The 13,514-nt window shown below is 34.8% G+C and overlaps 1 protein-coding gene across 2 annotated transcripts; it reads right to left on the bottom strand.

The window, feature by feature from the left end:
• Window positions 1–202: 202 nt before the first annotated feature.
• On the bottom strand, window positions 203–12,110 carry LOC106160398 (zinc finger CCHC domain-containing protein 24). 2 transcript variants are annotated; one of them, XM_013536988.2, is made up of 5 exons: window positions 11,889–12,105; window positions 11,383–11,484; window positions 10,434–10,595; window positions 3,815–3,979; window positions 203–2,785 (listed from the first exon to the last, which is right to left on the bottom strand). In XM_013536988.2, exons 1-5 carry the CDS (start codon window positions 12,057–12,059, stop codon window positions 2,672–2,674), a joined length of 714 nt encoding a protein of 237 aa, XP_013392442.1. In that variant the 5' UTR covers window positions 12,060–12,105; the 3' UTR covers window positions 203–2,671. The 2 variants fall into 2 exon arrangements, with proteins under 2 accessions (XP_013392442.1, XP_013392443.1); XM_013536989.2 differs by lacking the exon at window positions 11,383–11,484 and having other exon boundaries at window positions 11,889–12,110.
• Between the last annotated feature and the right edge of the window lie 1,404 nt (window positions 12,111–13,514).

Below are 13,514 nucleotides of genomic sequence, written 5' to 3'. Positions count from 1 at the left end.
CTTTGCAAGTAAACAAGTTCTTATCGGATACTGGAAACTCCATTAAATTTATTCTTTTATGCATAGCAAGTCAAAAATTTATTCTTCAAAACTCATTTTGCAATAGAAACTGCAGCTCAAGTCTTGTATAGAATTTTAATTTATGTAATCCACTGTGCATAACCATGAGCAGCAAGAAACAGTAAGCAAAACAAAACCAGAATTTCAGCAGATTTGCTTTAATAAATAACATACATATTTGTACAAAACTGAAGATTATATATGGCAAACTGAACAGAAGTGATGTTTTAATTTCATATACAGCAATGGCTCAATCTTTTCAATGGGGAAAATTCTGAGTAAAACAGGTGATGTATTTATAATATACATAGGTATGTAGAAGTTAAACACTCCCATTGAAAGTTAACAACAAAACTGAAAAGCAGGCTACCTTATTGTTCCATTCTATACAATAAAAGCACCACATATGCTACAAAGAAATATATATTTTAACTTTCAAATTGTGTTAAAAATCGATAAACTTTTACATTGAAAAGATCCAGTCATTACCATAGCTCAAATATTAACATCGTAACTTGAAAATCAAATGCAACAGATGTAATTTGCTACACAGTAAAATCATTTCTCTCTTTTCATTATTACTAATTCCTACCTACCATAAATTATGATGAACTGTCAAAAGAACTAATAAATATTCAGACAAATGGGGTCTGTACAAAAAAGTTTATTTACAAGATTAAGAGATCTTTAATTCTCCAACTGGTACTCAAGATTATTTGATATGACTGATTGAGCTATATACTAATCTACTGCCTCAATTTTAAACTCTACTCTGCTGTATACTGCAGGTAAAGCCTCCTAGGAAAAAAAAACCCAAGTTTTACACAAATAGTGTACAATTTTAAGGTCCTGTGTCAATTAATGTTTAAAAGGGCTATTTGATCTAATTATTTCCAATAGTCACGTATTTTCATTCACATACTATTCAAAGTTCTTTACCCTCCAGTTTTAACCTAGCCCATAACTCGGGGCTCATCTGCACTAAACAACACAATAAGATCTTAAATGAGGCACATCAACCTAATGGTAATAGGAATTACTTACAGTTCAAAATCACTACTCTTAGAAAATCAAATGTATACACCTACGGCTGGTAGTGTATCTGCCAATGCCTACTGTAATGCACAACTCCTTGAAGTCTGAAAGATCACACAACACTGAGGAATCCTGTATAATGGCCACCTTGCCAAAATGTCGTCTGCTTCAATGATTTCCAGGGAACAAGTGCAAACACAATCACACATAACACACTCTAGTTCCTGGATATAATGATATAAACTGTATCAACAAGTGTATGTATGTCTTTTCATAACTCTTGAAATTTCCAACATATACAAACAAAGTGCAGCAATAATCTTAACTGTTATCCATATAAATATATACAAACTTTAAATGATAAAGGATATAGGTATGAACTACTATAATTGACACCTCCATTTTCAAGTTGTGTAGCACCTAGATAATATTCTAGGGAAGCATACTCCTCAAATGAAAACAAGTGTTTTATATTACTGTACAGCACCAAAATATCAGTATCTTAAGTTGCCATGGCAACAACAAATATTCATATCACCTACATTATTTCCTACTGACAGCAACAACTGGTTACTGAAATGTACTTATATTGATATAGTAATAATATATTACTGTACACAAACAAATGTATCTTTGGCACAAGTGGAATGACACCTAACAATGTGTTATTTCTTACTTAGATGATTATCAAAGCACCCCTAGTTATATCATAATACTGTTGAAAATGAAAAATTTAAACATATTTGGCACAAACATAATAACACTGACAAAGAGATTCCATAAGTACTACTTTTAAGTACAGAGATGTACAAATAAATTTTTTTAACGTGTACTGAATAAATAATCTCATAAAAAACTCACAAATATCATTATCATCAATACCAGGCACTTAAAAACAACCTACCCAATATCCTTTTTAATTAAAATTTGAGAATGATTGTCCAAGTTAACAAAAAAAAAAAAAAAAAAAAAAAAAAAAAAAAAAGAAACATTCAAATTTCAAACATTCTAAACTACTACTTTTTAGTTTCAAGAGCTTACTTAGTAATTTGTTGTCCCCATCCCACCCCCCAGAGAGATGTTTCTATTAGGCATTTCATGCACAAAAATATGTTTGAAAAGTTACCTTTGTCATAATTTTTTATCATTCACATACATGTACACCAAGCAAATCATTATATTGTGTCACTACTATTATCCCCACCTCATTTTGTTTCCTTTTATTAAAATGCCCCTCACTTATTGCTATAAAGACATCTCTCTCTGTTGTGCTAAAACAAGTCAATAAGTTTTCAACTTCCATCTTTGCTCAAAATGAACCTCACTTAGTAACATATATTACCCTCCCTTAGTACTGTAAATCTTCAGAATCTCTGTCCTCAGAAAAATGATTTAAATTAATTCATTACCCTCACTTAGTAACATATATTACCCTCCCTTAGTACTGTAAATCTTCAGAATCTCTGTCCTCAGAAAAATGATTTAAATTAATTCATTACCCTCACTTAGTATTGTTTTTTCACAAATCTCTCTGTGTCCTTTGAAAAATACCTAACAGAAGGGGATAGTGGAGACTTCACTGCACACGCCGACAATAGTATCCCAACATCTTGCATTTCTCACACAGGTGTTGGGGGTGCTCTTTACTTTGGTCAGACACATCCAGACCATCTGGCTTTTCAAGAGGCCGCTGAAAAATATATATACAGGAAGTTAAATCTTAAAATAGTCATTGCTAAGGTGAACCAGCAGTGACCTAGAAAGAAGACAAAGTGTCTGACAGACTGACAGACAATGTACTCCCAGAAAAAAGTTAAATGGTATAACCAATGTTTAGTAAAAATTCTCAAGTAAATGTTTTCTGGTCATTAATTTGACTCTCTTTTTCCATCTGATCCGTAAGACACAAGGAGTGAGCAAAAATGTCTGTGTAAAGAGCCCTGGGCAAAATATAATTTTTCAGGAAATAACGTAACATAACTAGCCTAGTATTTTTTATGTTACTCTTTTTTGAAACACAGGTCATAAATTTGATTTTCTTTTTCCATCTGATCGGTAAGACACAAGGAGTGAGCAAAACGTCTGTGTAAAGAGCCCTGGGCAAAATATAATTTTTCCGGAAATAATGTAACATCACTAGCCTAGTATTTTTTATGTTACACTTTTTTGAAACACAGATGGCATTTGGTCTGGTTCAGTGGCAATGATTTGACATAATTACTTGCTTAATAATATGCATCTTTAAATATATTCCTAGCATCTTGCCCAAGTTAAATAAGCATTCAAATTTTGCATAGCTTGCATGAAAGAATAATATATTGTAGTGATACTCAATACTGCTTATAAATGGTTCAGTGCAATGTTAAACATTTCGTTTCTGCATCTGAAATATCCACTCAGCATGTTTTGAACAAAGACTGACAAAATGGCATCTCTTGCAATGGACTGGAACACTTTTTATCATTAAAATGCACTAGCCTTCTTGGCAGAAAATTCCAAAGTAGTTACAAGATTGCAATTCCCATGCAAAGGCAACACTTAGTTCCCACACTAGAGGGTGTTGGGTAGTGTATAAACCTATATACAACAAGCTATTGATATTGTTTCAAAAGGAGGTAATTTTCCCTAAAAAGTGATAAGATTTTGACAAATATATATTTTCATCAGTGGACTGAGAGTGAAAATGATTAGCATAAAACTTCTTTTTGATATAAATTACCTGCTTATGTGGATATACATTGATGTGGCACTTTATGCATTCCTGTCCCATGTTGGCCCAGCTATTGCCTGACATCCACTTTCTCTTACACTTGGGACACTTGTATTCCCCAAAACACCGCTTTTTGCCCTGGTATGGGGTCAAACCTTCCCCTTTTGGCCTTGCCTGAAAGAACAAGAGTTAACACAATCTTGAATACTGAAAATATATACTGTATATGCAAACTTTGAAATGGAAAATCCTTTTAAGGTGAAAGTATGCACAAAGCATTTCCTTTTTTTTTCCAAATCTGAAAAAAAATCTTGCTTGTTAAAAAAAATTGGGCACTAACGTTCTATTTAACATCATAAGAGGCCTCTACCAGTGTGTTATCTCACCACGCCCACATGGCATGACTGACAGGTAAAACTTGGTATGATTTGTATATTAGGCTCCGCCTCTCACGTGGATCAGCTGTGACCTACAAAGTTTACAACTGGGTGCGCATGTACACAGAGATTTAGTACACTAAAAATATTCTGTGAATTTGCATATTTTCACTGTATATCAAAACTGTCGCATGTTCCCTTGCCTTGACTAAATTTTTTCCTTTCTTGAAAAAGTAAATAAAAAATGACATATTTGTACACAAATCAATCTTTTAATAAAACAAGCTTAACACAATCAAAATTTGAAGGCACACAACTGCAGCCTGCCAGGGATAAGGTAATAAATCCAAATGAAGAAAACACCAAACCCCATTTTATGTGACAGGCATTTACAAAGCATTCTTTAACTTCCAATTATGTTTATATTGTGCAGACCTCTCTTTTTACAGCTTCTTATCTTCAAAAGTAAGGGAAGCTGACGTCATTCCTTGAGACTGACATGCCCGCTTTCTTTGATGAACTTTCTCTGCACCCTTCACACAGTTAAATAATACATCTTATATCATTCAACTATCGTTCAACCTTTGAATTAAGTGCACTTTAAAAGGATAGACTTGGAAGCAATTTACTTTCTTAAGCAGCATTTACTGGTTATTTGGCAATACTAGCAATTATTTTTTTTAGTGCTAGAGAACTATTCTCTGCACTGCCATGCACCTTACTGCCTGGTCCACCTTTTGGTTTAGAGTGGAGGGCAAAGTGAAATGACTATAATTAAGGAAACAGGGATAATTTAAATGTTGTCTATCAGTAGACTGTATGCCAACCCACCCCCCTTTGCTTACACACACACAAACACACACTGTATAATACACTCTCCTAAACAGACCCCCTCCCCCAACATGGTCAGTCTGCTAGAATTATGTTGATAGGTACTTTGGAGCTTCTGTAAAATGGCACACCTCCCCCCCCCCCCCTCCACCAGTGTTAGGACCAGTCAATCTGATGTGGTACAAAAAATATTGGATGTGAGAGGGGCCACACATACAAATTTAACAACTATAAATTATCAAAGTACACAATTATTCTTCTGTGCAATCAAAAAGAAATGTTTTCAGTTTTATTAATTTGTCTTACTTAAAAAAAAAAACTTAGGCAATCTTTCACCACAAATGTATTGCATAAACCAATCTGTCATTCTGCTTGTATTTGTTTGACACCGAACCAGCAGAAATGCGCCCACAGTAGTGCTAAGTGTCTTTTAGATATATCCCCAATGCTGAAACTGAGACATGCCAGAAATGCTACCGACATGAATCACCATCTCAACCCATTCTTTCGCTTCAATTTAAGGATAAAACCATCAATATAGAAAGAAGAAAAATTGTTTACTTTTGCTCAATTTGATATTTAGTACTTATTAAATGCAACATGTGATTGGTGATTATCATTTCCTCTATGGTATACTTCCAGGGGGACTGTAACTCATTTCATCTTTTTCCTTTTCAACATGCCTTCCTGCAGCAAGACCTCAACGCAATCAAGTAACATTCCACATTTCTACGTTTTCAATTAACAAACCAAACTAAAATACAATATACCACACCAACAGGGATGATATCACTATCTCCATTATCACCTCCCCCCCCCCCCCCCCCCCACCCCGCAACACACTTGTCCTACAGACAGTGCACATATTTTTCCTTTCCACCTGAAAATCCTCTTACTTATGTTGTAACATCCTTTCCTTGATGCTGTGCCTGCCTGTGATGCTCCAGCGGGTGGTCTACAAAATGTCCCAAAGGTCATCATTAATCTCACATCTGGGACCATTTCCCACAAATCCGATCACTTCTTTAACAAAACCCTTAATATGTTAACAATCTGGTCAGACTAAGTGTGAAATGGATCTTACAAATCCCACCTAAAACCACAATCACTTTCTTTGTACACACATCACTCCCACGCCATTCTATCACCCAATCAACTGATCATTCCATTCATCTTGATTTTACTCTCTCAGCAAGACCTTAGTTTAAATAAGACTTTTTTCAAAACATTCAGTATACTGTTTATAATTAAGATAATAATATAAACAAAAACAGCTTTGTTGAACTCAGTTGTTTAAAACTGATCTTTTTCCCCTTTTGTTGTTTCAGCTATGGGGCAGGGGTTTGTTTGTCATTGAAAAACTGAAGTTTCCCTCTTCTAGGATGCGTCGTGGATGGGAACTGCTATAATGGTATCAAACACTTACACTATTTGGAAATTGGAATCATTTTTTTAAGTCTAAAATCCCTAGTGTTCAGTAGACTTAACAACATAATATTATTATGCTTGTATAATTAATTTATTGGGAGGAATAGGAATCTTGAGCAGCTATTTCGAACAAATAAATAAAATTATATATATATAATATATATTATTATAAAATTTGTAAAAGTTTACAGATAGGAATGATGGATAGATAGATAGATAGGTAGCAGGTATTCTGTGCCACAGAAGCCCTTTCTCACTACTGTTACTTCCCTTCTGATGCAACCCATGCTACCAACAGCAGACACTCTTCTGCCCAAATCTTGGGGAATTTTAATGTGGTGGCATATCTTCAAAGCTCCATATGATTTATTTATAGATGTATTGGAGACTGTTAGTCCACTAACTTTTATACCTAATTATTCACAGACCTATTGGAGACTGTTAATTCACTAAATTAAGGCTTCGTTCACATGCAATGTCTATTTTCTATTTTCTATTTTCGGTATGTCTTATGATCACGGTCTGTGCACTGAATATCCCGCCGCGTAATTACTGGCAGCGCGAGACAGTTACTTATAGTAACTTATAGTAACTGGCTCGCGCTGCCAGTAATTACACCGCGGGATATTCAGTGCACAGACCGTGATCATAAGACATACCGAAAATAGAAAATAGAAAATAGACATTGCATGTGAACGAAGTCTAAATATATCTAAGACAATTTTGTAAAGATAGGCTAAAGGGGAGGGACACTGTTATGCAATCAATTCTTAATCTTTTAAAAGTTCTGGTAGTAAGTTGCAATCATGTCAAATTCGAGGCAGGCTGTTTGATGATCAACCCCCCCCTTTTCTAATCACCATGCCATCCTTATATAATACCCAAGATGAGCTGTCAGCACAACTTCAAGGAATGATATACAAGAGATCTGAGGGATAACAGAATATTGGGGGAGGGGTATGAAAGCATCTACTTCCTTACTATAATTAACAACCTAAAACTGTTTTTGTAAAAGCAGTCTTGAATGGGACCCTTTTATCTTCAATTAAAGAGAAGTAGAGAATCAAACCAATGTGCAGTATAATCATCAATAATCAGATTGTGAAGTTTTTCTTTATTTATAATTCAAAAATTATATCAATATTATGCAATCACTGACTGCAATGTTATAAAAAAAGTCAAAAAGTTTTCACTGATGCTTTTTCTGGACTATACAAATGCCACTCCATATTCAAGAAGAGTACATCATTTCTAAGGAACAAATTCCAGTTGCCTAGCAACTGTTTGCACCTGATACAGCTGTACATCTAATGTTACTTTGTTTATTTAAGGTATAGTAATTACCTGGATACTGAAAAGAGTTGCCACTGGTAACCTCAGGATATGTCCATTTCTACAAATAATTCATTACCACCCCCAACCTCATTGACCCAGATATTGTACAAGGTCTTAAGATGAATGGTACAAGTTTGCTGTCTTGTAATCTGAATTTATTTGACTCTTCAAGATCAACTCTTTTTTAACTCTTTAAATTAAATTTAATCTTGTTTGTGGGGAGTGGACAAATGTTTTTCACAACCACTATATATCTAAATGAAGCAAGTTCTACTAATGTCTTGCTTTCCTATCCGTAAGCCCTCTCTAATCCAGGTTAATGTCATATACCTTCTTTGGTTGCAGAAATGCATATGAGGGAAACCTGATCTGCTCCAACAGAAAAAGCTTGCCCTCTTTTCTGACACAACTAGAGGATGAGAGTTAAAAATAAACTTTTAACTAGGTACATTTTCAACTCAGTTTGATAACATCCATTCAATAATATATGAAACATCTCACTGAATTGCTATTTTTGTAACTTACAAGGTTATTTACCAGAAAAAAAAAACTGATAGGTTTTTGCATGCCTCTGTTTGAATGGAAGCACCTGCACAGGAGGTAAACAGCCTGGTACACTGTATGGCCAAACAGCAACTTTCACTTGATTTATGGATTAATTTGTTGACATTCATCTACATACTAAATGAGGCATATGCTGGAGCATTTCTGTCAAACAATCCTGTATTTGTTTTGAATTCTGTGTGGGGCAGTGTGGACTATTCATTGGACTGAGTTCTTAAAATAGAGACAAGTTCTTGGCAGTTTCTCTTATCATGCATGTTTATACGTTCTCTCTCTGAAATGCATGCCCTTACTTATTCTCGTATCCAGTAAATAAGAACTGCAGCCATTACACAAACATGTGAACTCTTATGTTTTACTTTAACACTTTTTATACTTCAAATATTATACTTATTAAGGGAAACTGTAATTCCACAGAACAGCTACTAGTACTAAAGTGTTGAAAAATTAATAGGAGGCAATACTTAACTTTTGATTTTTATTTTATTTACTTATTTATTTGGGGGGGGGGGCTGCCCCTATACCTATGTCTAGCCCAATACAATCCAAATTTAACTATGCCAGAATGCTTAAGCAATAAATCTGTATAAAATGACATCTTTTCAACAAATATTAACTACAGTGACAACATAATGAGAGCTAAGCCTACAAAGAACAAAATATGTTAGATGACTAGAATGTAGACTTACAAAACACGTAATTTTCAAGAAGAGAAGGGGGGGGAGTTAAGTCCATCTCAACTTCATTAAATGACAAACAACAATATTAGATAAATATATAAATTGTACTATAATTGTATTATAATTATAATTGTGACAGGGACACACAACACTGTGATCTTAGTGCTACGCTATGTGCTGATGAAGCCCTTGAGCACTGTGCCTTCTCTATTTCATGATAACCTAGAAAAGCACTCCGAGAGCCCAGACCTCCGCCAAGGCAGCAAAGTCTCCACCCAATGCAGTTTCATCCCTAAATTTTCTTTCTATCATTTTCATTATGATTTAGTTTTTTTTAAATTATTATTATTGATTGATTATTGATCCGGATCACCACCAAAAACTAATCATCTGTTCCTTGGCCCACTTCTGACAGTTCCTGAAAATTTCATCAAAATCGGTTCATGACTTATTTCTTTTTATTTTTGATTATTGATTATTGATTGATTATTGATCCAGATCACCACCAAAAACTAATCACTTCTAAGTTAACCCATTTCTGACCTACCCTGAAAATTCCATCGAAATTCATCCATAAATTTTTGAGTTATGTTGATGACAAACAGGGGTGAAAACATAACCTCCTTGGCAGAGGTAACCAATACAATCCTCCAATACAGAATATCCTTTTTATTGGACTTTTGATGTATCTTGGGATAAAGAAGACTATCATTTTGGTTACAAAGTTTAGTTCTTATCTGAAGTAGACCTAATGTACATACATGTATCAATAGAGAATAGACAGGGAAAACCTAAAGGAAGATCCTTCAGATTGTATTCCATAAATGTCATTAAATGCTAAATGCTATTTTTTTAACTGGTAAATATCTGCTAATCCACTTTACCTAAACAGTTCAACATGTTTTCAAAAGATTGCTACATAACTTTTAGAAGAATAGGTATTTATGCTTTAAGGAAGCAAGGATTTCCTTCAATGGGGCAATCACAACAAATCATTACATAAAGATAACATCATTATAGTTTTAGAGTCTAGCTCAAGTACAACATATTTTCTTTCAGTAAGATAAATCCAATATCGTCTAAGTGACAAATGACATCCAAGGATACAATACCCACATTTTCAAACATGTTAGTGGAATTCGCTTTGACTTACAAAATATACCACATGAAGTTACCAATTCAAAAGAATAATAAGATACCAAAGCATATGGGGGAGGGGGTGTAAAACAGAATAGTATATATCCCCCAATTTTTGCCAAAAGAAAGTCTAAAGATGTATTCTAAATGAGGAGCCAATAAAAAAAACATTTTAATGTACTGTGCACGTCCCTATTGTCTGTACAAGACTGAAATGCCTTACGGATTATGGCAATAAAAAACATTAGAAAACACAAGTTAATCAAAACGTCTTACCTGTGGACAGTCTTTGATATAGTGGCCTTTTGTGAAACACAGGTGGCATAGGTAAGTACTTGGAGGCCGCTTGCCAGGCTTGCGATCAAACGCTGATATTGTAAGTTGAGAGAATTGGTCTGTCAGATCGTTGGAAACTATCCCATTCATGTTTGGCCCACCCTAAAATGTCAAGAAAATATATAGTACACTACATCACTATATTTACTGTTACATGTTATTCAAATTTACTGAAATGGAATAAAAAAGTTAGTAAAACAAAACATTCATTGCTAAAATTGCTAGCTAACAGTTACATGTTTATACTTGTGGAAATTAAACCATTTCACTCCTTCACAAAAAGGCCTAGTCAAGCCTTACTTTTATCCCTCTAATCCTTCCTTATAGTTACCAATTTCAATGTTTTTTTTTATTCGGTTTAGAAATTTTCCCACACTCCTAGATTTATAACAATGTTACAATAAGACATTTTATGAATGAAATTTAAAACATTGTAGACAAAATATGTCCTCAAAACACAATGCCTTAAGTACAGTTAGGATAAAGGAAAATATTACTACTTATTGCACAAGTTCAAAATTTCAAAATAATCATAATATATAAATAAATAAATAAATAAAAACACTGCTGTTAGTTTTTCTAGATAATTTTCTTAAAATACTAATCGGATCCAGCTTTCTTATGATAAAGGCACACTTTGTAAAAGCACAAAACTTGTAATGCATGCAAAATTGACTTGTTACTAAATAGGAACATCCTGACGATACATGCATCTTTGTTTTCTCATATGATGTGCAGAAATGGTGAATAAATTGTGGTAACATGCAGTTTGGTATGTTTTGTTTTCAGGGGACACAGTTATTGCAATCCTGACCATGTCAAACCCCAATAATTTCATAATAAAACTGGATCTGCTTATTAAAATAAGATGAGCCCATTGTGAATTTACCGTAGTAACACCCATTTCACTGAGTGTGGCCAAGAAGTTTGGTTCATTGTTGTTCAACTCCTTTTCCATTGCTTGGATAAACTCCCTTGTCTCTTCGATTGCCTGGAGGTCAAAGGGAAGAAATCTAGCTAGGCCTCTCTTTATTTACAAAACATTTTAAACTTTAATAGGCAATGAAGGATGTTAATTTGAGCTGCCCTGAAGAAGTGCATCTGCAGAGCCAGACATCATCTGACATGTGTGGCTATGAGGGAAGCACTGCAGCCACATATAAAAGCACTAAAAATAAATACTCCGGTTGAGGTATGCTTATTATTTGGTACACAACATATTCAACACAAACGTGCGTTAAAAACACAACAAACGGGTTCAGTGATATTGGAACTGCAAAACGTAGACAATCCATGCATAAGCATACTTTCCACGGTGAACAGAAGGTCAAACGCAGATATTATGCTTTATCTGGGAAATCTGACATTTCCGTAGAATAGAAATTATATACTCACTTGCGGCGTTGGGCTCCATGGATCCGTGTATAGGGAAGACTGAAAGTTCTGGTTGACTTGATGATTTACTTGGTTGTCGTTCGGTAGGTTTAAGAACACCCAGTTCTGTAATAGTTGAGTTTGCGGGTTTTGGAAAACAGAATTGTTGGCGTTGTCTATCAGCGAAGTCATGTTGTTCTCTGGCCTGCAGTGCACTCTTGCCTCTGGATTTATGGACCGCTGCTGTGCTGCCAATCAAACTTCCCCCGTGACGTAAGAAAAACTTTGAACCAATCAGCAGGCGTCGGTAATCAACACGTTGTGTGTTTCTAGTAACAACCAAAGCGTGAAAGTTCGCGAAAAGACATCGCATGTTTGATTCGCAAACTGCCTTGGTTATAACGACTCTTGCAATGATAAAAGTGCAGTCAAGACTAGTAAAATGTGTGTCGGGGTCTTATCCATGTTTTTCAACTTTGTCCAGCACATTTTTACAAATCAAGATACATTCACCATTTGATTGATCCTTCGTATCCATTTATAAATTTCATATAATCACTGTAATCATTTATTTATTCAGTAGCGGATTTGGGGGGGGGGGGCAAGGGGGTCCTGACTCCCTTCAATTTCTGAAAAAATTACACTAATACTATCTTTTTGACATATTCACTAGCTGAATCATAGTTCTAAACCGTCCCAATGGCACCGTTCGCCTTCTAAAAATAAAATACCAGCCCCGAACCCCACGCCAAGGGGGAGGGAAGAGGGTCGGCTTTGCATCCGCTGACCCCCCCCCCCCCTCCCCTCTTCAAATAATCCTGGATCCGCCCCTGATATTTATCTATCTATTTTTGCTCTGTTATGGTAAGTTGTGCTGTCATTCATTCTACCCGAATGTGAAGGTGTTTATCAATAAAGAATCTGAATCTGAATCGTATGATATGGGGTCACCATATTCCTTTTGTGCTCCTCTCCTTTCTCCAAAATAAAAAAAAGCATATCAGTGTGCTTTGTCTGAATAAATAGAAATGTCAAGAATTTATCAACAGACATATAAGACATAATTTTACTCGTTATGATAGTTACAATTTCTTAAAAGCATATTAATCGATAACAACTTTCAATTTACTCTCTTTCCTTCCAGCTTCATTTTCTTTCTTTCTTTTTTCTTTTCTTTACTTTTCTTTCTTTTTTTCTGTTTCTTCTCCTGTGTAAACGTAATCGAAAGGATGAAATATTGCTTTTCGGGCAACATTTTCATCCTCTGTATCATTAGTGTAAAACAACGCACATGTTTTAAACATCTAAATGGCGGACTTTTCTCATTAATCAGTGACAATTGAAACTGGTACGCTTTATGCATGTTTTTGACACAGAGTTGTTGTAATTGTTGCTTGAATGATTCATTTGAGATTTTGGAAAAATGTGTGACTTTTGACACCATTCATCAGACAACCGGTGATAACCCCAAATGACAAACACACTAGATTCACAGTAGATCTCCGTTGTTTGTATAAACATTTTCTCAGTGTTTGACACTTGTAAAGGATGCTAAGTGTTCTTTGTTATTTTTAAATAACAAGATAAATGTTTTTGCAAGAGAGATGATTAATGCTATAAACACAGGTAGAGACGTGCTACGGCTTC

This window comes from Lingula anatina, chromosome 2, assembly GCF_051362555.1.
Source record: "Lingula anatina isolate TDL-2025a chromosome 2, LinAna3.0, whole genome shotgun sequence".
In the NCBI taxonomy this organism is placed as follows: Eukaryota; Metazoa; Brachiopoda; class Lingulata; order Lingulida; family Lingulidae; genus Lingula; species Lingula anatina.
The sequence above is the reverse complement of the archived record's forward strand: the minus strand, read 5'-3'. Positions and strand labels throughout refer to the sequence as shown.

Bases quoted from the DNA above. Each gene is read 5' to 3' on its own strand.
- LOC106160398 (XM_013536988.2), bottom strand. From the start codon at position 12,059: ATGACTTCGCTGATAGACAACGCCAACAATTCTGTTTTCCAAAACCCG. The intron at 11,485-11,888 runs GTGAGTATATAA...TTTGACCTCCAG, and splicing joins CATGGAGCCCAACGCCGCAA to GCAATCGAAGAGACAAGGGA. The intron at 2,786-3,814 runs GTAATTTATATC...TATATTTTTCAG, and splicing joins ATGTATATCCACATAAGCAG to CGGCCTCTTGAAAAGCCAGA.